Below are 27,624 nucleotides of genomic sequence, written 5' to 3'. Positions count from 1 at the left end.
CACTGCGCTCTGCAGGTGAGGGCCTCCTGCAGATACCATCTTATCAGGAGGTTCGTTCTGTGAAATATAGGAAATGGACCTTTAGTGTGGCGGCATCTACCCTGTGGAATTCCCTCCCTTTGAATATTAGGCAGGCCCCATCTCTGGTATCTTTTCGGTGCCTTTTGAAGACTTTTCTTTTTCAACAAGTCTTTTAAGTTGAGAGCTATACCAGTCTGTGTCTGTGTCAGAATTACTTAATATGTTTTTTAATAATGTTTTTAACCCTTTTAAAAAAGTTTTTAAAATGTTTTTAACACTGTTTTGTCTTAATGTATTTTAAGATTTGTTTTTATGATGTTTTAAAGTGTTTTTAGTGCCTTGTTTGCCGCCCTGGGCTCCTGCTGGGAGGAAGGGCGGGATACAAATTAAATAAATAATACTAATAATAAATAATAACAACTGAGAATGTTCCCAGATAACAGCAATTGTTTTTAAAATCAAAGACATCAATTATAAACGTATAACTGTGTAGTGTGCTCACAGGACCTGGAAACACAGCTCAAGGAGGCTCAGGAAGCAACTATGGAGTCAAAAAGTATTCAGGAAACACTGGAGGAGGAACTGATTATTACCAAAGGAGGGCATCTGTTGCAAGAAGATGAAATACTGCATAAAACAGGTAAGACTTGATTCCATGCAGATCTTGGGAGCTGCAGTAGCACAGCATTTAAGAATGTAAGCTGGGAAATCCCCTGTTCAATTCTGACCTCAGCCATGAACTCAGTATGTAGCCTTGTGCAAGCCATTATACTCTCTGCCTCTTTTCCATCTGCAACATTGGGACAATAATACTGGTACACCTTACAGAGATCTTGCTGTGATGCTGTAAAACCTGTAATGTGTTATATAAATGCAACACATTAGTATTATAAAACAGTTCATCTTCTTCATCACATGGATGAAAATGTCAACACATAACATGCTTTTTTTTTTTGCATTCACAGAAGAAATGGAAACAGCACTGAATTCCCAAAGTAAAGCCAGGAGCAAAGTGGATGAACTGAGGAAACAGATCTTGCCATTTCAGCAGACACTGCCCACCAAACAGAGTCAAGGCAAGCAAGATGGTGGAGATTCTCAGGTGCACCAATTTCACTTTTCTCTTACTTTATGCAGGCAAAATCCTGCATGATGATTCAATTTGATAGACAGACAGAAACTATTCCTTCGATTTCCACATAAATTCCTCATCAGGCTTAATTGGAACCACTCTGCATCTTCCTTTAAATGCAGACCAGAGACACTTCCAGTTAACTTATTTCCCGAGGATTCATCCTGATTTGTTTGTAATGAGATTAGACAACTCTGGCTATTTAATGAGTATTCATTCTGATATGTCTGCGGGGAGGTTAGATGGTGTTGCATCAAAGCAAGCGTTATCCCACACTGTCCAGTACATTTCCCCATCACTTTTCTTATCATAAGAAGTCTGATCTTTTGGGGATTTGTTGCACAAGAGTTCCAAATGAACTTTAATTGTGCAATCTGAATTTGCCAATATGTGATTAAATCCCATTCAAAAATAGCGATCGTCTAGAAGCATCCAGGGTTCTTCCAATGTGCTCTCCAGGAGGAAAGCTGGAGATCAGAGATGAGAGAAACATCATTGTCCTATTGGACCAACTTCATATTGTTGCGCGCCTCCCCCAGTCTCTGAGTGGTGGTTTCCTTTGGGAAGAAGGCCAGCAGAGACTGCGGTGTCTTTATGCAATATGGTTTATTTATGTACACACATTCCAACCTGAGCTTAGGATGGAGGGATTCAAGGCATCAGCAGTCTAATATCCAGCTTTTCCATCTAGGTGCAGGGGCATCCTATCGCCTGCAGCCCTAGTTCCCTAGAACACACACTGCCAACTCCAAACACACTTCTCCCCGCCCAGGAGTGGGGGGGAGACTCTCCTCCAGTAGAGTTTAAAATGACAAAAGGATCTTCCCAGCCCCTTTCACCAGTTACCGGGGCAACTAAATAGGACCATTAACTACCTAGCCACTCTATTTGATTAACAAAGGAGATTCATCTGGCTAGCAGAGCCAGCCTCCCAGGCATAGGATTCCAAATCAGAGGCTGGAAAGGTGACCCACAGAAATCATCCATTCCAGCCCCCCCCATGCTCATAACATTACACCCTTCTCTGAAAGAGGTCTGTCCCAGACCTGCAAAAACAACAACAGAATAACAACTTTTCCTACAAAGAAATAACAGATACCGGTTAGCAAGACATTGCAATATACATCATTAAAAGCATAGTCATATTACAGTCTCATTTCCATACAAGTACAAAAACAGCCCAGTTTATCTGACGGAGTGCCTCCAACGCCACCAATTATGCCGCCTGACAAGATCAGCCACACAGGGCCTTCTCTCAGTCCCACCAACTAAAACAGCTAGGCTGGTGGGGACTAGAGAGAGGGCCTTCTCAGTGGCGGCCCCCACTCTCTGGAACTCCCTCCAATATGATCTTCGGCATGCCCCTTCCCTGAATGTATTCCGCCAGGCCTTGAAGACCAGGGCCAAGAAGATGCCAGCATGGTTAACGAGCAAAGTCAAGGAAGCTCTTAGAGGCAAAAAGTCTTCCTTCAAAAAATGGAAGTCTTGTCCGAATGAAGAAAATAAAAAAGAACACAAACTCTGGCAAAAGAAATGCAAGAAGACAATAAGGGATGCTAAAAAAGAATTTGAGGAGCACATTGCTAAGAACATAAAAACCAACAACAAAAAATTCTATAAATACATTCAAAGCAGGAGACCATCTAGGGAGACGATTGGACCCTTGGATGATAAGGGAGTCAAAGGTGTACTAAAGAACGATAAGGAGATTGCAGAGAAGCTAAATGAATTCTTTGCATCTGTCTTCACAGTGGAAGATATAGGGCAGATCCCTGAACCTGAACTAACATTTGCAGGAAGGGATTCTGAGGAACTGAGACAAATAGTGGTAACGAGAGAGGAAGTTCTAAGCTTAATGGACAATATAAAAACTGACAAATCACCGGGCCCGGATGGCATCCACCCGAGAGTTCTCAAAGAACTCAAAGGTGAAATTGCTGATCTGCTAACTAAAATATGTAACTTGTCCCTCGGGTCCTCCTCCATGCCTGAGGACTGGAAAGTGGCAAATGTAACGCCAATCTTCAAAAAGGGATCCAGAGGGGATCCCGGAAATTACAGGCCAGTTAGCTTAACTTCTGTCCCTGGAAAACTGGTAGAAAGTATTATTAAAGCTAGATTAACTAAGCACATAGAAAAACAAGCCTTGCGGAAGCAGAGCCAGCATGGCTTCTGCAAGGGAAAGTCCTGTCTCAATAACCTATTAGAATTCTTTGAGAGTGTCAACAAGCATATAGATAGAGGTGATCCAGTGGACATAGTGTACTTAGACTTTCAAAAAGCGTTTGACAAGGTACCTCACCAAAGGCTTCTGAGGAAGCTTAGCAGTCATGGAATAAGAGGAGAGGTCCTCTTGTGGATAAGGAATTGGTTAAGAAGCAGAAAGCAGAGAGTAGGAATGAACGGACAGTTCTCCCAATGGAGGGCTGTAGAAAGTGGAGTCCCTCAAGGATCGGTATTGGGACCTGTACTTTTCAACTTGTTCATTAATGACCTAGAATTAGGAGTGAGCAGTGAAGTGGCCAAGTTTGCTGATGACACTAAATTGTTCAGGGTTGTTAAAAGAAAAAGGGATTGCGAAGAGCTCCAAAAAGACCTCTCCAAACTGAGTGAATGGGCGGAAAAAATGGCAAATGCAATTCAATATAAAGAAGTGTAAAATTATGCATATTGGAGCAAAAAATCTTAATTTCACATATACGCTCATGGGGTCTGAACTGGCGGTGACCGACCAGGAGAGAGACCTCGGGGTTGTAGTGGACAGCACGATGAAAATGTCAACCCAGTGTGCGGCAGCTGTGAAAAAGGCAAATTCCATGCTAGCGATAATTAGGAAAGGTATTCCTATAAATAAAACAGCCGATATCATAATGCCGTTGTATAAATCTATGGTGCGGCCGCATTTGGAATACTGTGTACAGTTCTGGTCGCCTCATCTCAAAAAGGATATTATAGAGTTGGAAAAGGTTCAGAGGAGGGCAACCAGAATGATCAAGGGGATGGAGCGACTCCCTTACGAGGAAAGGTTGCAGCATTTGGGGCTTTTTAGTTTAGAGAAAAGGCGGGTCAGAGGAGACATGATAGAAGTGTATAAAATTATGCATGGCATTGAGAAAGTGGATAGAGAAAAGTTCTTCTCCCTCTCTCATAATACTAGAACTCGTGGACATTCAAAGAAGCTGAATGTTGGAAGATTCAAGACAGACAAAGGGAAGTATTTCTTTACTCAGCGCATAGTTGGACTGTGGAATTTGCTCCCACAAGATGCAGTAATGGCCACCAGCTTGGATGGCTTTAAAAGAAGATTAGACAAATTCATGGAGGACAGGGCTATCAATGGCTACTAGCCATGATGGCTGTGCTGTGCCACCCTAGTCAAGAGGCAGCATGCTTCTGAAAACCAGTTGCCGGAAGCCTCAGGAGGGGAGAGTGTTCTTGCACTCGGGTCCTGCTTGCGGGCTTCCCCCAGGCACCTGGTTGGCCACTGTGAGTAGAGGATGCTGGACTAGATGGGCCACTGGCCTGATCCAGCAGGCTCTTCTTATGTTCTTATGACTTCCGGGGAGGGTTAGTCTTTTTGACTAATTGCCTGCTACTCTGAACTGTCACTGTTTTACTGTTGTACTGTATTTATTATGATGTATTTTAATTGAGTTGTACGTCGCCTAGAGTGGCCATTGGCCAGATAGGCGACTTATAAATTAAAATTATTATTATTATTATTATTCCCTTACAGCACCTTTTTCCATTAATTACTCTCTCTTTGGGCTTCCTCTTCTTTCCTGGAGCTCCCAGTCACAGTTCTGCATCCAACAGCTTACCCAGTCCTCATAACTTGGCAGTTGCCTGAGTTCCTGACATGTTTAAGCATGCCCTCAACCACATGTACATTTACTCCTTGCTCCCCCAAACAGTTGTACATACACCCACAATCCAAGTCACAGAATAACAAATCCTAAACATTAAAATCTTATTACAAAAAAAACCTATCAGCATGATTCCTAAAAAAACCATTAAACAGCTCATATCCCCACCAGCATGCAGAAAGGCACAAATCAACAGCATTACACAGTCCCATAAGCACAACCCCCACCCTGAAGCCATGCGGTTGCCAACATGGCCCTTTGTCTTGGGGCTTCATGGCGTTCCCAGTCCAAGCTGCTGCCTGCTGCTGCCTGCAGGGAGTTGGGACTCCTTTACAGGAACAGATTTGTTTCCTCCCCAGCACATGGCAGGCTGTAGCCATGTTCTTGCCACTCTCTGCGCTGGGAAAAGTCTTCAAGCCAGTCTACTTGGTCTCCTGCCCCAAACGCCAAATCAAAGTTCTGCCACAAGTCTTTATCCGGGGGGATCTTCTTAAAGATTAGCTGGCCTAGTCCACCCAGGCTGGCAGAAAGAAATCTTCTCTGTCCTCCCTCACAATCTCCAGTATGAAACATGGGCCCAAACAGAGGCAGGAAACCCTCCCAGTGTCTCTTACCCTCCAAACTCACTGGGTACTGGGTGCCTCTCACTGCTGGAATTCGCCCAAGGACTGCACCCATCGTAGGAGCTGCATCCCACCCCACAAGACCATTATGGGGCACCCAAGGGACAAAGTCACTTGGGGATTTTATCTCACCCATCTCTCCAGGCGATGGGAGCTTCTCTTGGACTTGAACTCCCTTCTCAGGTTTCTCCTGCTGCACCTTTTCTTTCACAGCCATTTCTCCAGGCGCTGGCAGCTCCTCTGCAGCCTCTAGTTCACCTTTGTCTGAAGCTTTTTCTTCCTCCTGCACTTTCTCTTCCACAGCTGGCACACAGGGAGCAGAGAAATCTATCAGCAGCATCTCTTCTCCAGCCTCTATTTTACTTTCTTCGAAGGCATCTTCCTCTTCTTTTTCCAGCCTGTCCTCCTTCAAATCTTGGGGCTTCACTTCCAGCTCTCTGCTGTTTCCCCCCCTGGCAGGCTCCTGGACAATCAAAACTTCTTCTTCCTCCACTACTGACTGCAACTCCTTACAGCCCCTCCAACTGCCCATCCACTTTCTGGATCTCTTTAGCCACCTCCATCTGGGTGCTCTGCAGCTGGACTCCTGGGTCACCCTCGACCCCTTGTAGTGGCTGATCAGGCAGGGCTCTCACCTCCTCACATGGGGTCTCCTTTTTCTCTCCAAAGATGCTTTCATATATCTCTCCCATTCGTTTCCAATGCTCCTGCCGCTCCTGTTGCTGCCTGTTGTTGGCGTTCTTTCTGCCTTTGCTGCTGGTCCAGCTGGAACATCAATTTCATCTGTTCCAGGAGAAATGCTGTTCTCCCCTCCATCTTGACTCAGGCACACCTTGCTCCCAAGGCTTCTTCTAGGAAACTCAATCCCACTTCTGACACCAGTGTTGCGCGCCTCCCCCAATCTCCGAGCGGTGAGATTTCAGGGGGTCCCTGCGCCCATCCAGGGTTTGGTTTCCTTTGGGAAGAAGGCCAGCAGAGACTGCGGTGTCTTTATGCAATATGGTTTATTTATGTACACACATTCCAACCTGAGCTTAGGATGGAGGGGTTCAAGGCATCAGCAGTCTAATATCCAGCTTTTCCATCTAGGTGCAGGGGCATCCTATCGCCTGCAGCCCTAGTTCCCTAGAACACACACTGCCAACTCCAAACACACTTCTCCCTGCCCAGGAGTGGGGGGGAGACTCTCCTCCAGTAGAGTTTAAAATGACAAAAGGATCTTCCCAGCCCCTTTCACCAGTTACCGGGGCAACTAAATAGGACCATTAACTACCTAGCCACTCTATTTGATTAACAGAGGAGATTCATCTGGCTAGCAGAGCCAGCCTCCCAGGCATAGGATTCCAAATCAGAGGCTGGAAAGGTGACCCACAGAAATCATCCATTCCAGCCCCCCCCATGGTCATAACAATATATTTGCTGCTAGTGGTGTGGTTGCTGTTGACCCATGAATTCTGTCTCCCATCCCACTTCTGCTGACATACATCCATGTGACTAGGCTGGATCACATTGTTACTTACTATGTTAATAGCAGCCCCTCGGTAGGGGTACATGCCACTAGCAAGATCTCTGCTAGACCCATGGGTGGAAGTTAGATACATTACCAGACTCAGTGTGGGATGGTGGCAATTGCACAGCTGCTAGTAATGTATGAAGTGAGCCTTCTGGAACGTTCTGATGCCTTTGGGTCCCATAAACAGTTCAGTTTGGTCATTGACCTAGAGTCAATTCAAAGTTGTAGAAAATGCACATAGTAAAATCTAACAGAAACCAGGTAAGGAATAGCATGTTTGAATGCATCTCCATGATGATAATTCCAGGCTATGAGGATTGCCATAGCAATGTCCATTGGTCAGGCAGAAGGTCATAGGCAGCCTGGAAACAGTGAAGCAGGGCAGGCAGTAGGCAAAATTGTGAGCTCATACTCAGGTGCAGGTTATCTGAGAGTCCAGAGTGAAGCTGCCATCTTCTGTCACCCACTGTGCTGCGTTAGTAAACTGTAGACCCGCCTTATCAGCTGCATTAGTAGTGCCTAACTGCAGCTTACAACAAGCTACTGCAGGGGGAGCCAAGTATGGTGCCCGGCAGATTTTGTGGACTACAAAACCCATCAAACCCAGCCAACATGGCCAATGGTCAGGAATGGTGGCAGTTGTAGTCCACAACACCTGCAGGGCACAAACTGGTTATCTCTGGGCTAGTGGCTCCCTCTTCTGGCAAGCAGCCTTGGTGGTACATGGAGGAAGATACTGGTGCTCTAGCTGCAAAAATCTGCATCTCAAGATCCGTGGTTAAAGATGTGAAGGCCCAGGAAAAAAACCAGAAAAATTTAGGGGAAATTTTGGGTTTTTTCCATCCCCCCCCCAATTTTTCAGAAAAAATCCTGGAAATTATGGGGGGAAAACTAAAACAAAAAAACCAGTGTTGAAGAAATGCTCTTTTCAGACCAGTTAAATGCTCCAAAGTACAGAGGTTTATTGAGTAACAGCAGAAAAATAAAGCACTCTAGGGAAAGGCTTCCAGGAAGCCAGTCCTCCATAAAATCACAGTTACATAGCTTTTTATACTTGTCTACACATCATGCATACATTATCTAATACTAATACATCATTTACCTATCAATAGCAAAAATGCATCCTATTACCATATAACCCTTCTGGGTGGTCTTTAAGTCACGTTTTACCCCAACTTATGACATTTGTTGACCAGTGTACCCGTCCGAGATTCATTCCAATCTAACTCCACCCTCTGGACATGTGCAATGTTCCTGTACCTTTACTTAATTATTTAGCTTAACCACAACTTCCCTTTATTCTTACAGCAAAACATGTTTTCAACTACAGGCAGGCAAACTTCCTCTTTTACCTAGACTGCATTAAATGTCATTAAAAACTCTTATCATGCATGCAAGCATTTGAGCCAAAGCTTCACTACTTATTGCTTATAAACACATTAATAGGATTGCTTTAAAGAGACCCTTCTAGACCCTCTGGACACAGAAATCTGTCCACACCATCTCCCCTCAGCATTTCCCCCCAGCCCTTCACATCTCTACCCCTGGTGCCTTATAGCTAAATGTGGAGTGCTAGCACATCAGGAATGAGGATTCTGGGCTGGCTTGTGGCATTCCAACTTGTTGACATTTGTCCCATTGATGTACATGCTTCAGGCATGTTGGATCTACTTTTTATTTTTTAACTGGAACCCCCAAGATCTACTGGTCAGAGCCAGGTGCAACAGACATACAGTTAGAATGAAAGAACAGGGTGCTTCTGAGCACATTCTTAGCCTAGGAATTTGTTGCCAGTACCAGAACTGATACGCTGTTCATAGGGTTTTTGTGGTAAGAGATATTCAGAGGTGGTTTACCATTGCCTTCCTCTGAGTTTGGATGCATCTTAGTCTGGTGTTTCAGCTTTAGAACTATTACAATAGTTACTGTATAGAAATAGAAGAGGACAACAAAAAGGGTAGAACAAGAGCCTTATTCCAAAAGATTAGAGAAATGAAAAGGACATTTAAACCAAGAGTAGGGATGTTGAATAATCAACAGGGGAACACACTGAGTGACCGAGATGAAATAAAAGGAAGATGGAAGCAATACACTGAAGAACTCTATAAAAGAGATGCAAGGATGACAGATTCATTCATGGAGGAACCGTGTGATGAAGAACCAGAAATTTTAGAATGCAAAGTGAAAGCTGCTCTTCAAATACTTGGAAGAAACAAATCACCAGGAATAGATGGCATACCCATAGGTGCTACAAGCTACTGAGACTGAATCTGTCCAAAATTTGACAAAAATCTGTCAAGAAATATGGAAAGCTAAACAATGGCCCACAGACTGGAAGCGTTCCATATACATCCCAATTCCAAAGAAAGGGGATCCCAGGGAATGCAATAATTATCAAACTATTGCCTTAATATCTCATGCAAATAAAGTAATGATTAAGATTCTACAACAAAGGCTCTTACCATATATGGAGCAAGAAATGCCAGATGTCCAAGCTGGATTTAGAAAGGGAAGAGGCACCAGAGGTCGTATCGCAAACATACGTTGGATAATGGAACGGAGGAAGGAATTTCAGAAGAAAATCACCCTGTGCTTTATAGATTACAGCAAAGCCTTTGACTGTGTAGATCATGAAAAACTATGGAATGCTTTAAAAGCAATGGGGCTGCCAGACCATCTGATTGTCCTGATGCACAACCTATACTCTGGACAAGAGGCTACTGTAAGGACAGAATATGGAGAAACCAATTGGTTCCCCATCAGAAAGGGTGTGAGACAGGGGTGTATTTTATCACCTTATTTATTTAATCTGTATGCAGAACATATACGGAAAGTAGGATTGGACCAAGATGAAGGAGGTGTGAAAATTGGAGGGAGAAATATCAATAATTTAAGATATGCAGATGATACCATACTACTAGCAGAAACCAGTAATGATTTGAAACGAATGCTGATAAAAGTTAAAGAGGAAAGCACAAAAGCATGACAACAACTGAATGTCAAGAAGACTAAAGTAATGACAACAGAAGATTTATGTAACTTTACAGTTGACAATGAGGACATTGAACTTGTCAAGGATTATCAATACCTTGGCACAGTCATTAACCAAAATGGAGACAATAGTCAAGAAATCAGAAGAAGGCTAGGACTGGGGAGGGCAGCTGTGAGAGAACTAGAAAAGGTTCTCAAATGCAAAGAAGTATCACTGAACACTAAAGTCAGGATCATTCAGACCATGGTATTCCTGATCTCTATGTATGGATGTGAAAGTTGGACAGTGAAAAAAGCAGATAAGAGAAAAATCAATTCATTTGAAATGTGGTGTTGGAGGAGAGACTTGTGCATACCATGGAATGCGAAAAAGACAAATAATTGGGTGTTAGAACAAATTAAACCAGAACTATCACTAGAAGCTAAAATGATGAAACTGAGGTTATCATACTGTGGATATATAATGAGAAGACATGATCCATTAGAAAAGATAATAATGCTGAAAAAAACAGCAGGGAGTAGAAAAAGAGGAAGGCCAAACAAGAGATGGATTGATTCCATAAATTAAGCCACAGACCTGAACTTACAAGATCTGAACAGGGTGGTTCATGACAGATGCTCTTGGAGGTCACTGATTCAGAGGGTCACCATAAATCATAGTCGACTTGGAGGCACATAACAACAACAACCAGAACTGAATTGAACTCATAGGCCTTGCACAGAAAAGCCCACACCTGGCAAGCTTTCTTCAATTCAGCAGCCTAATTTAAGCGGGAAAAGTCATGTTGTAGTGTCTCTTTTGTTTAATAGGAGAACAGGTTATTTAAGCTAAGCAATGGCTGATAAATCTTTACCTACATAGCTTGAATTTATAGTCATGCATTTGCTTTCTTACTTGAATGAACTCTTCAGCCTTCTGCTGGTTTGCTACTGAAAGTCACTTTAATTGATGAGGCTGCATTTTGTAGCCCATGGAAACGGCAGGTTTGGAAATAGAAGCCATTAAGCAGCAGCACAACGAAGAGCCCTGCAAAATCAAACACGAGTCAGATGAGGAGAAAATTCATTTAAAAGAGCATCTGGTGAAAGGGCTGGAAGACCTTGTAAAGAAACCCACTCTTGAAATCAAATCAATCCAAGCCTCCATGGACGTCAAAAGAAAAAAACTGCAGAAGGTGGGATTGTTCTATTAATAGGTGCTGTGATTCATCCTTTCCTTTAAATCTCTTGGGTCATGGTGACATCATTTAAATTATTCTTACTAGATGGGGAGCTTTAAATCACAACAAGGATTTTATTGCTATGCTTTTCGTAAAACAGGAAAAAGAGCTGAGCTGATGTTTTCCTATTACATAAAAGCTTTTGCGACAGCAAGGAAGGTTAGTTTACCCTTGACGTGATTCCTATATTCCTGGCATTGCCATTCCTTGCCTGCGCTACTCATGACACCACTGTGATTAATGTAACAGCTGCCCCAACGAATAATGTAGATTGTAAATGTGCATTCTAACTGCAGGTTTTAGGGTCCTTGCTTTTTAAAGCTTGGATGGGATTTGTTTAGGCTGCAATCCAGTAGACACTTACCTGGGAGTAAGTCTCATTAAACCCAGTGGAGTTTACTTCTGCATAGACATGTATTGGATTGCAGTGTTAATCCCCGGGGCTGGCAACTAATTTTTAACAAGAATCTTCCCTTGTAGTGAGGAAGGACTGGAGGGCTGGCAACATTGACTTATGCTCAGATGGAGCAAAGGGCTCTTCAACTCCTTTCTCCTCAGCATAAATAGCAAGAGAGGATTGTCCTAATTCACAGGCCCCAAATGTTTTCCTGAGTATCCCAAGTGGTTCTGGGTATTTATTTTTTTATTGAATTAATTTATATCCTGCCTTTCCTCCTAAAGGAGCCCACAGCGGCAAACAACACACAGAGAACAATTAAAACATTTAAAAACAATTCAGTACAGATGCAGATAATGAATTGGGGGATGGGGATTGAATTGGAAAATGATCTGCGTTACTGGGTGGAATAATTTGGGGGTGTAAATGAATTTAAGATTAATTTGTGGGTAATGAATGGAAATTTAATTGATTTAGAGCAGGACCTGTTAGGAAACTAACGGGGGGTGTTCAGGAGTGTGACACAAATTAATTGAAGAGTTTATCTGTGGTAACACGGATGGAAAATTAGTTGGCTAGTGATATTTAAATTCAAGATTTGCATCTATACATTACAGTATATACAAAATTTATGCAAATGTGCATCTGTGGGCCCATACCTCAAATCTTTTAAGTACCTAGTAACAGCCCTGTCTTAGAGCATGTGCAGGAGTAAAATCTGAAATACCTAAGGGCAGAGAAAGTTTAAGGGCCCTTTGCCTGTATCTTGGCTTGAATGGAAGCTCATCTTAATGCTGTTTTTCCTAACTTCAACATCTAATTCTTTCTTCTGACTCCTCAACTTCCTAATTTCTTCATCTTTCCCATATCTATATATCCATATCTACATCTTCCTGAAAGATTTAAGATTTCCTCCGTGGCACAGAGTGGTAAGCGGCGGTAACGCAGCCGAAAGCTCTGCTCACGGCCAGAGTTCAATTCCAACAGAAGGTGGAAGTCGAATCTCCGGTAAAAGGGTTCGAGGTCCACTCAGCCTTCCATCCATCCGTGGTCGGTAAACTGAGTACCCGGCATATGCTGGGGGGTAAAGAAAGACCAGGGAAGGAACTGGTAATCCCACCCCATATATACGGTCTGCCTAGTAAACGTCGCAAGACGTCACCCTAAGAGTCGGAAATGACTCGCACTGTAAGTACGGGGACACCTTTACTTTACCTTTTTAGAAATTAGAAATTAGTTCTTTAGATCATAAATTACAAAGTTAAACCATCACTCAATTTACCTAGACTTCTTAAAAGATTGTAAGGTTCATGGGAAGAAAGGGAAAGTTTAAATAATGTTTTACTTGATTGCTGGTGAGCATCTTAAATCCTTACTATCACCTGTGATTGTTTCTTAATTAATAAAAACTTTTGACCAGCCTATCTGGCCTTAAGGGGCCTTTCCGAAGAGGAACAAGACCCTTTGGCTGTGCCCCTCTGGCAGTACACTGCCAATAGTGCTCTCCCTTTTTTTTATCCTGGCTGCAGCAAACGCTGTCTGCCTGTTTATTAGGCCTGTGAAGAGAAAAAGGCACATTTGTTCTATGCCCTCTTTTTATGCTGACTGCAACAATTAGGGCCAGTTCCGTTCTGGAGGATGGTGGGAGCCCCTCTCTTCTTCTCTGTATTTCTCCCTGGATTGGGGGCACCTCTACCAGAAATCAAATATCTCTGGGCTGTTTTAGGCAATTGCCATGGTAGCTCCTCAGTGCTCATTGACACACCAGAAAACGGGGACCAGAGCAGCAGCATAGGGCTAGGCCTACCATTAGGCAAAATGAGATGAACACCTCCAGCTGTGGATTGGGGTGGGGGAGCAGCAGCGAGGTGTTAGGCATCAAAGCTTTGTGTGCTACATAGCCTGCCCTTTGCCCCCAAAGCTAGCCTGCTGTGATGGAGGGTGCAATTCCATCAATTCCATTACGAGCATTGAAATGAGAGTTATCTGCCATACTAATTCTTTATGTGGAATGTTGCCATCTTGTTCTTTGCCTCAGGCAACAAACTGCATTGGGTTAGACCTGCAGCAGAAATGGTAGGCCTTTGGCAGCTGCCCAAAGAGGCCATCTGCTATGACTGGACCTGGCAATTAATACTGCCCATCTGCTAATCAGATCCAGGCAGAGAGAAAGGCTCACAGTTCTCCTATTCTCAAGGAGGCTGAGCTCCTAAACAGCTGCTGGATGGTGTGTGAATGAGGATTCACAAGGGATGTGGATGTGATGCTGAGGTTATTTTCCTTCCTCTTGCTATTTTTGAGTTCCACCTCAAAACAAATTTAACAAACTTTGGTTGATATGCCAACTGTGGAATTCTTTGAGACATGTGATCTTGCCACACTGAGCCATCCCATTATAACCAGGAAGGGGAACCTCATGACCTCCAGATGTTGTTGGATTCAAACTCCCCTCATTTCCAGCCAGCATAGCCAGTGGTCAGGGATGATAGAAACTGTAGTCTGACAACATCTGGAAGGCCACAGGTTCCCCATCCCTGCCTTATAATGCTGCAGTGTGTCATAATCTTTGGGTGGATCAAGACTGCAATCTGGCTGAACTGACACAGCTAGGATTATTCACATCTCACCAGTGCTTACAAATCTTCACTGGCTGCCAATTAGTTTCCAGGAGCAATTCAAAGTGCTGGTTTTGACCAATAAAAGCTAATTATCCTAGAACCAACTTGGTCTCTGAAAGACCTTCTGGTCATCTATCTATCTGTCCCCTGGCTGGTGTCGTGATCCATGGCCTCGGGACCATACATTGTGTGACAGAGGACTTAGAGAAGAATAAGGCTCCAACTCCATCCTTGTGAAGACAACTGCCAGGATCTTCTTCAGGACCCTCTTGCCCAGTGCCCTGCTGCCCTTCCCTGGTTCAACAGTCTCCCTGTTTTCCCAGCCCCATAGGAGTCAAACACTGGAAAGTAAGGCAAGAGGCATTTAAGAGTCTGCCAGCTCCTCCTCCTCTGAGGATATGGAGTTTACTATACTACAAGACTAGTCAACATATGTAAAGCTTCACTTGTATCTAAGTACTTGTATAGCTGCTGTAGGAGTAGGATTCTGGGAACTGTCCAAGGTCCTGTGGGTGTCTTGAACTCTTGCCTTGAATTCCTGACCCTTGATTCAGTCTCCTGAAGGAAGGCTGCTAGGCTTCCCTTGTGCAGTGGCGTCACTAGGGGGGTGCGGGGGGGTGCGGACCGCACCAGGTGACACCATCAGAGGGGGTGATTCTCAGCTTTAATTTTTTAAAAAAATTAAGTTTCTAGGTGGTCCGGTTCTCGAGATATACATAAAAACATCAGCCACCCCCAGTGTCGTCACTAGGGGGGTGCGGGGGGTGCGGACCACACCAGGTGACACCATCAGAGGGGGGTGATTCTCACCTTTAATTTAAAAAAAAAAATTAAGTTTCTAGGTGGTCCAGTTCTCAAGATATACATAAAAATGTCAGCTGCCCTGTTAAATCTTTTTTTAAACTACTGGATAGCACTTCGTAGCTTTAACCCCGCCCGTTCAGGATTGCAGCCAATCAGTGGAGTGTTTGTTTGACCTGTGGCAGTGTCTAGTAAACCTCATTGCAAGGCCAGAAAATGGTGGTCCCCCCCCCGTTTATCTGAAAATCTCATAAATTGGGTAAGTATATACATTTCAGTTTTCCCCCCTCTTGTGTGTAGGAGTCAGATCCTGGGCAGTGTTTTCAAAACCTTCCCAATACCTGCTTTTGTGGGGGTAAAAGCATTGCTAATCCCATATGTCCAGAGTAAATCCCACTGAATTCAGTAGGATTTACTTTTGAGTAGACATGGTTATGAATGTGCTGAAAATCAATGGGACTTTGGAGTGAACGTAAAAAAGAATTGTGTTTGTGTTCTCTTTCTGTTCCCCCCCCCTCCAGTCCTAAAGCAAGTAGGCAGGGCTTACTTAGGTATTTCAGTTTTTATTCTGTAGGAAACAAATACTGATTTTTTTAAAACGAATACTGATTTTTCTGCAATGACCAACTGGTTTGACAATAAACTATTATATGGGCTGTATGTATTTATACATCTGCAGTGTGTGTGTGTAGTCTTTCCAACAACCCTGTGAGGTAGGGTTGGAAACCACGGCAGCTCACAACAAGAAATAAAGCCATTTAAAATCCAATAACCATAAAGCAAGAATAAACAGTTGGAAAACAGCCTAAAGAGACATGATTCTGAATTTTGGGTTGGGTGAATGAAGTTTATTTATTTATTATTTGATTTATATCCCGCCCTTCCTCCCAGTAGGAGCCCAGGGCGGCAAACAAAAGCACTGAAAGCACTTTAAAACATTATAAAAACAGACTTTAAAATATATTAAAACATCTTTGAAAATATTTTTTAAAAGCTTTTTAAAAAAGAAAAGGCTTAAAAACATTAAAAAGCAATTCCAACACAGACTCAGACTGGGATAAGGTCTCAACTTAAAAGAACAAGTTGAAAGAACAAGTTCCTTATCACTTGAGGCTATAGTTCTCTGCACACTTCCCAGTCTGAGTAAGCCCCATTGAATACATTGGGACTTGCTTCTGAGTAAACAAACATTGGATTGCACTATAAATATATTTACAGATTGTGTAATTCACAAACATATTTGAGAGTCATGTTTATATAAATATTTCTTCATACTGTGTCCCAATAAGTATTTGATTTCACACTATGGTTGTAGATGATTTTTTCCTGTACATTTTAAGTGTGCCCTTCTTCCTGGGGGTGGTCATGGTTCTCCATTGTTTTCATCCTGAGGGGAGGATAGGCTGAGAGATGGTGAATAGCAGATTTAAGGTCTCTTCACCCCCCCTTTTTAATTTGTATTTATTTTATATTTCTCCAATATCTTCCCCTGGCTGTTTTTATGTATTTTAAATATTTTTAGATTAAATCAATAGGAAATCATATTTGTGAACCTCCCTAAAAGCAATTTACCTATCCTTATGTTTTGGCAAAGTGATGGTGTGAAGGCATGCTGGTAGAACAAGAGACCACGTTTGAGGCATGTTATAAGGTGTTTGAGGACTTTGTCACACATTACTTTTTGAGACCTGTAGATTCATGTTGGAAAGAACACGTGCACGTATTGAATGGTGGCTTGGGTGCTGTTTTTTCAGTCTACGCTGCATGCGTAGGGAAGGTGATACATCATCTGGCAGCTAGCTTCATAACGTGAGAATGAAAAACATTTGGATCACCATTCACTTGTTTACTTTTCTCACTATTGAGACCACTTCATATATTACTTTTTCATACACAGAAATTTAATCTTTGTATAGGAGTATTTTGTAAAATGTGAAGGACAGTGGCTGCCCAGTCAGTATAACCACTGTACAAGATCTACTCAGCCACTGTAATTACCTTTTTGTTTTGAGTGCCCTTTTGTCTGGGTCTTGATTCAGGTGTGTATCCAACTTTGATGTGCTTATGGAAGGGGTGTGCAAGTAGTGCCCCCCCAAGTGTGGAGGCTTGGACAAACATTGTGTGATGGAAAACCAAAGTCTGTGTGAAAGTACATATTTGGGAATCCCATCAGTGTAATCCTAAACACACTTAATAAATAATATCAAACTTGCACGTCACAAAATATATTACGGTCATGTCCATAAGCACCAGGAGGGTAGTCGCCCAGGGGATCTTAGTCCCTCTGCTTTTTTGGGAGCAGGATCCCTATGTCTCCAAGCATCCTACAGTCAGCATGAAAAGGGAGTGTGTTAGTCACTGAGAAGAGTCTTCTAATAGGCTTCCTTGCCTTTTCTGCAGATTGGAGCCAATCAGAGTGAAAGGAGGTGAGTCAGCCACTGAGAAGACTCTTCTCAGTTGCTAACGCTCTCCACTTTCATGCTGATTGGCTCCTAGAGATGTTTGTTGTTGTGAGAGAATGCATTAACAAAGATCTCATTCTTAATCCAGGAGCAAAAAAGGGTGTACGTGGCTGTAACTATCATGAAGGGACCCTGCAGCTCTGAATTTTCTACTAAACAACTGATAAATACCTATGTAACTTTGTGTCTGGAGACGTATTATTAAGAATCACTTTCCATAACTGTAAGGAGGCGTGTCCACACGCATGCATCCCAGGCACCTAAATGAGGGGTGAGAGCAGCATAGGGACATAAGCAGATGTCTTATTCCAGGGGTTCCCAAACCTTTCTTCTACATAGACCACTTGAAAATTGCTGAGGGTCTGAAAGTATCTGAAAATTTACTATGGGCATATGCAAGATAATTAACTCCCATTAGTGATAAGAGCAAGAATTTGGGCTGTGCGTATGATATTGTGATTTAAAGGTGTAATTTTAATTTTGCTAGTTGTTTATGTCACTACTATTGCCATTACATTCAGTGATATACGGGAATTACGATTTACGAGTAACATTAGTACAAAAAACATTAGTAAGGGTTCTGTATGGTCTGATACGGGAGGAGGTCCATGGGGGTGACACCATGAGTTACCACACCGGGTGACACCAACCCTAGTGACGCCACTGCCCTTGTGAGCCTTGAGCTCTCATGGAAAAGGTTAGCCAGTATAGCCAATGCTCAGGAATGATGGGAGTCTCCTCTGGAGTATTTTATATAAGTGTTTTTAGTCTCTGTTGTAATCTGCTTTGGGGCCAAGTCAAAAGAAGGATCAGAAATGTTTAAAATAAGCAAGTAAATTTTAAGTTCTTTCCCACCAGAAGTGGTGGTCTTGCTTAGCGTCCCCTTGTTCTACAAACTGAGATTAGTTGGAGTGCTGGATGGGGTCTTTTTGTTGTGGCAACCATTCTTTGAAACTTCTCCCCACAGAGATTTGCCTTGCTGCTTCCTGGTTGTTGGCTCTCCAACAAAGACAGACAGTTTACATTCCAAAGCTTTCCCCACCTGCTGATACTGATGCTGCAGCTGGTTTGGTTGGAGGGGTGTTAGAAATCTTGATCTTAGCTGGTGTAGTGTATTTTGTATTGGAATAGCATTTGTTTCTTTTGCAAGCGAGAGCTTTTTAACTGAAAAGAGATGAATAAGTCTATATACGATACATAAGTAATAATGGAGAGTTGTACTGGAGACCTGTATAGAGCCCCTGTAGCCCTGGTCTCTGCACGCACCACTGCAGGATTGCTGCCCAATCTTGCAGAAATCCATGGCCAACCAGTGGCAAACTGTGATCAGAATTAGCTGATGCCTATATCCATAGTTAAGTCCTAGCCAGCAGGGCCAATTTGTTTCCACCTCTTTCAAACAGGTTGTCCTGGTAACACCAGTTTTCATGTGGAAATGCTGTAGGAGTTTGCAGTGCGCTTTAATTGGAGCCATTGGCTTGCTCCAGCACTCAGTGGCTACAGAAATTAATCACACAGAGAGAAGTGTCAGTCTGGGCAGTATTCTGCTTTCACATGCATTGGAACACTGACCTGTCATTAACAAAAGTCTGCATGGCCACAAATCCAGCTGTGGATATGGCATGAGAGTCTATAACGGGTTGCAATGACTCACATGCCATGGTTCAGTTTTACAGGCTTGTGCTGATGTGCAGCTTGTCAGGCTTGCCCCTTTGCTGGTTCCTTCTGGCCTTGTTTAATGTTTGTGGTTTGGTGACCAGCTGGAGTACACTTGACTGCTGGGGGACTATTAATCTCCTAGGAAATCCAGGTAGGCTTTGCATCAGCAGCTAATGACCTCTGGAGTGTTTTGCTTTCTGCCCTGCCTGCTCCCTGTCTGCAGACTTGCCCCATACCCACCTACTTACCCATCTTTGAGACATAGAATTTTGTTCAACAGGTTGCCATCTGGAGTTCCCAGGATATCTGTTGGATTTCCTTGGGATATCTCGTGTGGTGTGAATTTGCTTTGGACTCTCTTCTTGGGACTAGCTCTGTCTCATAGTTCTGGGGCTGCCAACTTTCCTCCAACATGACTGATGCACATGACCTGGAACTGCAGACAGATTCTGGCCCTGTTCTCACAGAAACAGTTCCTGAAGTCCATCTCTTTTTCACATGGTAGTGTCACCTTAGCAGTGCCCCATGGTGGGGCTATACAGAGGTGGGGTTAGTCAGATGAGGGTCAGGCCAGTGGTTCCCAACCTTTATGAGTACAGGACCCCCTTTGTAAGCTCAAAAAATTTCATGACTCCCCCCGTGCTAATTATAATTTTAGACTCTGTTAATTGATAAAATGATGCGTGGCAAAATCACATCTCCAAATATTCCTTTCCATAAAAAGCACCCTGAAGACAGGGAGGTGTTGCTTTCTTTTCTTAATGCAGAGGTCCAATCAAATTGGTATCCCCTCCCCACCCACACACATAGTTTGAAGATGGACAGTCCTGTCTCCCAACAGCAGTGGATGACAGTGTTGGGCTAAGATCCAGGTTCAAATTCCCACCCAGCCATGAAGCCCACTTGGTGATTTTCAGCCAGACACAGTCTCTCAGCCTGACCTACCTCACAGGGTTGGTGTAAGGATAAAATCGAAGGGCTGGAACCAGGTGCACCACCTTGAGCAACTTGGAGGAAAGGTGGGATATAAATGCAATAATAAATAAATACATACTGTACATACATTTCAGCTGCAGTATGTGGACCCCAGCCTCAGCGAACCTGCTGAGCTTTTTAATAACAATAATAATAATGAAGCAGCAGTGTAGTAGTGGTGGGGATGCTAGATTGTAAAGACAAAAAGATGAATACATTGAGGAGAGGGGTTAGTGGTTTCAAACCTTGGGATGATCATCAGAACTGATGACTTGGTGAGCATGCACTTGGGGAATGAGAGTGGAACAGAAACAGATCAGCGCATGTATATAAATAAACACACCTGCCCCTCCTGCAAGCATTGCATGTGTGCATGCATTTGGGCACGTGGGAGGGGTGAAGCCCTCAACTGCGGAATGTAGGTGGAAGAAAGGGGGACGCTGGCACACACACAGCCTCAGAGATGGGGGGCGAGCAAGTCCTGAGCGTCCTTACTGCTCCTTGGCTCTGTCTGGGATGAAGGCAGCCTCGTAAATAAGAATAATTTTTTAAAGGAGGTGGCAGCGAAGCAGGAGTCAAGAAAGGCAGGCTGGCTGGCTGTCAGGAAGGAAGGGGGAATGTAGTCTTTCCTTGTAGCCTTGCTTCTTTTTGCTTCAAGAAAAGCCTCTCTCTTTCTGAGCAAGGGCGTCATCAGCAGCAGTAGTGCGAGGAGCTGGGAGCTGGCAATAGTAATCTCCTCTTCTTCCTGGTAGCTCCACCCTCAGCCTCCTTCGGCGTCTGCCACATGTTTTATAGGCAGATGCCTGTGCTCAATGTGCCTGAAAGATGCTCTGGAATTTCAGCAAAAGTCCTCCCCTCTCGTTTGGAGCAAGGGGAAGGTGTCGTCTGCAGTGGCAGCGGGGAGCAGACAGTGTCCAGCGAGTGAAGACTTTTGTAAAAAAAAATAAGACGTAATTCATTTCTTTACTGGATTACTTCGCGGCCTCCCTGGCGGTCATGGCCCCCAGGTTGGGAACCACTGGGTGACGCTAAGTTTCCAGTTGCTCCCACTGAGGTCTATAAAACAAAGTAAGCATCCTGATTTCTGGAGCACTTTTGAAGGGCAAAACCTTCTTAACGTTGTGGGGTCATCCGGGCTAGGTATGGGTTAAGGCCCCATCCCAAGGCAGCACCCCTTTACTTGGATATCATTTATTCATATAAATAATAATAAATAATAATAAAATTTTATTTCTGAGTCGCCTATCTGGCCGAGTTAACGGCCACTCTAGGTGACGTACATAAAAAGAATAAAAACACAACATTTAAAACCAAAACCTCAGTCAATAGATAATCTGAAACCGCCCGTCTATAACAGATAGCATTAGTCCACCCCAGCAAAAAGAAAGCCAATGCACCTAGACAGACCACTGAGGTGTGGCCAGATCTGTACTAACATGGATCCCACATGTATGTACAATGTGCCTCTCCTCCACATTCTCTGCAAACTATGGGTCCTTCCTCCATTATAATGATTGACTTTTCCCTAAAGGTAAAGCTGTCCCCGCACTTGTAGTGCGAGTCGTTTCCGACTCTTAGGGTGACGTCTTGCGATGTTTGCTAGGCAGACCGTATATATGGGGTGGGATTGCCAGTTCCTTCCCCGGCCTTTCTTTACCCCCCAACGTATGCTGGGTACTCATTTTACTGACCACGGATGGATGGAAGGCTGAGTGGACCCTGTCCCCTTTTACCGGAGATTCGACTTCCTCCTTCTGTTGGAATCGAACTCCGGCCGTGAGCAGAGCTTCAGCTATGTTACCGCTGCTTACCACTCTGCGCCATGGAGGGTCTTGACATTTCCCTAGTCATACGTAAAAGTTTACTAAGAAATATTAAACGTGTTGATGTATTTGTTAATATAATTAAGTGTGGGACCAAAGTGCCTTGGGACTGTGCATAGGTGAATTGTCTCTAATTAGCTGTGCAGTACTCTGCTTCCACAGTATTAGTTTCCTGCCCATTTATGTGCTATGAAACACTTGTGTGTTCTGTTATTATGCCACCTCTGGGTTTTTCAGCTGTCAGCAGCTGGCAGTTGCTTTTAAAGCCCTCAGTCCAGCATATCTTTGAAAATTCCTCATTCTATATATTCCTCCCCACCTCTGAAGATTAGAATCATGGAGGGACTTTGTAGGGCATCTAATCCACTCCCCTCCTTGATGCAGGAAATTCAGTCCATAGCTTGAGCATCCCCATGAGATGTCTGTTTCACCTCTGTCTGAAGACCTTCAATGAGGGGCAGCCCATCACCTCTCTAGATAATAAATAAAACCAGTTATCTATTTTTTTAAAAAAAAAACTACCCCTCCTTCTTTCACCTAATGAATTCAATACAGTTTACAAAACACAACCTCATAATAACATTTTAAAAACCGTGACATTTCAAACACAACCACAAAGGAAAAGCATTAAACCAATGGCTGGAGAAACATTTAGCCAAATGCCTTTTTGAATAGCCATGTTTTAACTAATCACTAAAAAGGGCATCATGTTAGGGCCTACCATATTTCACCTGGCATAGCATTCTACAAACTGGAGGCCACCATAGAAAAGGTCCCACTCCTAGTAGTTGAACTCCTATGTTCGATTGTCAAACTGCTCTGAACATCAAGAAGTTTCTTAATGTTTAGTGGAAATCTTCCATCCTGTAATTTCCTGTAAACAAATCTTTGGCCTTCTTTATATGACAGTCCTTTGGGTATTTGAAGAGTGCTATCATTCCCCTGTTGGCCTTCTCTTCTCCTGACTAAACATGCCTAGCTCCTTCAACCTTTTCCTCCTAGGGAGGACCAGCTTTGTTGCCCTTCTCTGAACCCTTTTCAGTTTGTCCACATTCTTCTTAGGAGCGTGGTCTGACTTCCGATTTCCTAAGAAAGAGCAATGGGTCACAGAACAAGGCTCTTTTCCTCCCTTGGTGGGACCTCTCTTCTGGAACACTGTCTCTGAGAATATCGACCAGAATACTTCTTGAGTCTCATCCCCCTATCAAGTGAAAAACTTATTTGTATCCAAAAACATTCCTGCCTTCAGCAGTTCCTAAACTCGACTGTGGGAAATAAAAATTTCAAGGTTCTTGTGAGCCCTAAGTACACCCACCCAAGAGGAGGCAGCCTGCTGCATCTCTGCATGGTTTGCTGTTCTGGATTACCTTGCCATCTTCAAATGAGGAGACACTTAGAAGAGTGACTCATGCAGAAGCACAGGGGAGTTTTCATTCTTACAAATTGTTCCAGAGCAAAGGATTTCAGGATGGTAGCCTAGCAACACTTGAACAAAAAGATGTATGAAGAATAACCTAGGTTTTCTAGGTTATGTGTATGTTTACTTATGAGAATCTTCCTGTTTTACCCAGGAATATCAAGATCAAATTATTTCTAGCTGAATAGGATCCCATTGCCTTTTGGCTTAAAAACCCCCTCCCACTGTTTCACACTTTAAAGTGTTACTTGCTGTAGCTTTCCTTAGATTAAATCTGTATTATTCTATTGTCAGTTATTCCCCTTCTGGGCGTTACATCCACCCTTTTGATTGTGCTTGTTCAGTATTTAGATGCTTGTTTGGTTGCTCCAAAACATCTTAAGTTGTTCTGCTTTAACATTTATAGCCTCCACTAGGGATGAAAGCTTTGTAATGGGCACTCCCCAACCCCATTCACAATCTTTCAATATCTTACTGAATTATATTCAGTCAGTGAGTTAGTCCAAATAGGAAAGGTGAAGCATGCTGAATACAGATGTCCTAAAGCTATTCATACAAGATGAACATTCAGGTCTTTCCACTATAAATGAGAATACAACTTTTGCAGATTCCCTGTGGAATATTCAACTCAGGGCTCAGAAGTTTAAATAAGTGCTTTATGTAGCAGCATGTTACTTCCCAGCTTTGGTACTAGTGATGTGCCCAGAAAATTTGACTGTTGGGGCAGGCATCCTAGGAAGGGAGCATGTGTGCCTCCCTGCCACTACTGTACTTTCAACAGGGCTGCGGAGTCGGTACGCCAAACCTTCGACTCCAACTCCTCTATTTTTCTACTGTCCGACTCCGACTCCACCCAAAATGGCTTCCGACTCCACAGCCCTGGAAAGGGCTGTAAGAGCATTTTTATCGCTGCCTGAATATGCGCTGATCTTGGCATCACAGCATTTGTCTTCATCTGGGTCCTGTGTCATACACTGGCACACAAAATGTTTTTCATCTTGAGTTACGGTGAAATGCTCAACTACAGCTGACTTCATGGGAAGCTTCTTTGACATTTTGAATTTATATTTTTAAAAAATTGTCAATCAAAATTTATTTTGAAGTCGGAGTCGGTACATTTCTTCCAACTCCACCCAAAATTGCTTCCGACTCCACGACTCCGACTCCACAGCCCTGACTTTCACATAGCTCATGTTCAGTTCAGTCCAATGGAACTTGCACAGGAAAACTTCCCATCAAACCTATCTGCTATTCTTAATGGCATTTGAAATCATTTCCCTGAGACAGCTGCCAAATCTTAACTGAGGGTAAGGTCTGATTCAGTTGTATAATTCTCCTCAATCAGACTAGTTTTCCCTCAGCCACTATTTGGCAGGGAGAAGGGCAACTTCAGAGCTTAAATTCTGCCAGGGCTCAACCCTTGAATGTATATGAAACAAGGCTAGATTAGATGTCTCTGAGCAAGTAACAAGTGCATTTTTGTCACAATGAGCAACCACAAAGAACCAGAAGAATCCTCACAGACCAGAGATTAGCGGGATGGACTTCCAGATCAGAGGGCATTGTTTCTAGCTAGACTTGAGCCTTGCATTTTTCTACAAATCACATGCTGAAAAATGTGCACTTCCACAGCAGATATAGTTCTGACCTTTAAAAAGTATAGACTTCTATACCAAGGTGCAACCTGGCAAGCTGAATCATATTGATCAGAAAAAAGTATTCTAGTGTGTTTATTATTTTCTACTGTTTTGATGACTTGCCTGGACAAATCTAAATCTTATGCATATTTACTCAGAGGACAGTCCTGCTGAGGTCATTGGGGTTTACTCCCTAATAAGTGGGATTGCAGGCTGTCCAAACACAACTCTTAAGAAATGCTATAGAACATGAAAGTGGGAGTGTACTTTTTATTTCAAGAACTGCTAATAGCCTTTGGTTGAGAAATTTGTTCTCAGGAATGCAGGCACTCCTAAAATGCATCTTGCCTAGCTGTCCCCCAAAGGTGCTAAGGTATACCTTTCACCTTATACTGCCGCAATAGCTGATTTTATTTTATTTATTCAATGCTGTTTCCTAGCAGTGGAAAGTCATGTTGTAGTATTATTCCTAGGGACATTCTGTGTGAGTGGTGGTGGTGGTGGCAGCCAATGGGGACATTCATCTTCTCTCCACCCCACTTCTGCCCCAGGAACACAGTCAGAAGCAGCTAAACCCCACTTGACATGGCAGCAAGGTTTTGTTGTTGTTAAAAAAGAAAGAAAAGAAACTATTCTTAACAGTTGCGCACCCCACAAAAGTCACATAACATACATGCACAATTTTATGAGGAATGAATGATCCTGCAAAACAAGGGGGCTATTTAGGTTACCTTTAACATTCTCCTACATACGAGATTTGAGAAATTAGAACCATGTTTTATTCATCCCATTGAGTTCAGTGTATCTATGTATCCTTTGTATGTATATTTTACATGTTAAATATTTGTCTTTCTGCCTCTGGGCATAATTTTGTTATATAGTGTTCAAATATGACAACTGCTTAATTTGTCAATTTTAGGATGTTCAGATACAGTTAGATGAATTAAAAAAGAAATATGAATATGAGATAAGACATCTACAGAACGACAAGGAAGCAGTGCAAGGAAAGCTTCAGGACTGTTCTCTGGAGGTATGTGAAGCATAAATCCATCCTTGATAACACAATTTGATTTTTTTTCTTCCTATCTGAAATGTTTTTGATGAGATTCATAAGCTTCAGCTTATTATTCAAGAGATTTTGACAGGACTATAGCCTAAAACTATAGATTATTTTGATCATTTCCCCCAGAAGCCTTTTTAAAAGGCTCCTTGTATATATAATAAACAGGCTTCTTGTAAAAGGATAGACCTTCATGTTGTCTTGACAAATGCATATTCTCTGAAAACCTGGAGAGCAGCTGCCAGTCACTCCAGGCAATTCTGAGCTAAATAGGGCGATTCCGTAAAAAGTTGCTTCCTATGTCCCCATACTTATTCACTAATAGGAAAAAACCTTGCGGTTTAAGAACGTACCTGTAGCCCACAGATATTTCTACCAAACTTTAAAAAGCAGGGAAATTGGGCAGCTATAGTGAATGCACCAGGGGAGCAGGAGACCTGAACTCCTCTCTGAGATATTGTACTGCCCTACAAAGTTGTCAAAATGCAAACACAAATTGGGTTGGTCTTTCACAGTCCAATCCACTTGCTGTGTAGCTTGGAAGAATTTGGTAACATGTGCCTCTGAGCATATGGTGAGTGGTGGCAACACCTGTAATCAGCCCAAATAATAGAAAGAAGGTATGTCCTGTGCTGATCATGTTTTAGACGGGAGGAAGCAACATTATTAAGACAGTTGATATAGTTCAGATGGTCACTTTAAATATGTCTGATTTGAGGGAAATCAAAATATATATAGGGTGTGGACATTCATTAATATCGAAAAAAGAGAGGGGATGTCCCCAGAATGTCAAGGAGGGAAGTTCCAAACTGTATAGATTTATTTGTTTATTTTCTTTAAAAGAGAAAAAAATTCTTCTTAAAATACCCAACGCGTTTCAGCCTTATAACTAGGCTTTCATCAGGGGCTACAAATCAAATATAAAGAACATCATTTTGACAGACATAAGTAGGTATAAATTTTCGTTAAAATATCTTGAAAAAACATTCTTCATTTGATACACTTATAATCTTTATATATGCACAAATAATTTTTTGTTGTTATAAACAACTTAAAAATATCATTTTGTTTACCTATAGACTATATATATATCTAGGTGCACAAATCCATATAAGATACCTTATCTTTCTATACAGTATCTAAAAGATTTTATATTATCAGAAACACTTACATTTATGTTGTTGAAATGCTTTATTCAATAGAGTACTTCTCACTTTCACTATGGATGGCTTCAATATCTTTATGACTATTTCAAATCAGTGAAAACCCTTTAAAACTTTTTTTCATTGAACTACCATATGACCAGAAGGATAATTTTCTTAACCTTTTAGAAGTATAATAGAAAACACCTGTAGAATACTTATGAGTAAAAAAAATTTTTGGACTTGAGAAAACCTTTACAACAAAGG

The 27,624-nt window shown here is 42.6% G+C and overlaps 1 protein-coding gene across 4 annotated transcripts in view; it reads left to right on the top strand.

Annotated features, from left to right (window-relative positions):
• Positions 1 to 27,624, top strand: part of FAM184B (family with sequence similarity 184 member B) — a 123,868-nt gene that overhangs the window by 55,650 nt on the left and 40,594 nt on the right. For 2 of the 4 annotated variants that reach the window (XM_061583471.1, XM_061583472.1), the window contains exons 3-5: positions 526 to 661; positions 987 to 1,123; positions 26,075 to 26,185. In XM_061583471.1, coding sequence (XP_061439455.1) covers positions 526 to 661; positions 987 to 1,123; positions 26,075 to 26,185 — 384 coding nt within the window. Of the gene's footprint in view, positions 1 to 525; positions 662 to 986; positions 1,124 to 11,114; positions 11,322 to 26,074; positions 26,186 to 27,624 lie in introns of all 4 variants that reach the window. The other 2 variants (XM_061583474.1, XM_061583473.1) reach the window with 2 other exon arrangements.

The sequence above is a fragment of the Rhineura floridana genome, chromosome 9 (assembly GCF_030035675.1).
Source record: "Rhineura floridana isolate rRhiFlo1 chromosome 9, rRhiFlo1.hap2, whole genome shotgun sequence".
Lineage (NCBI taxonomy): Eukaryota > Metazoa > Chordata > Lepidosauria > Squamata > Rhineuridae > Rhineura > Rhineura floridana.
The sequence above is the reverse complement of the archived record's forward strand: the minus strand, read 5'-3'. Positions and strand labels throughout refer to the sequence as shown.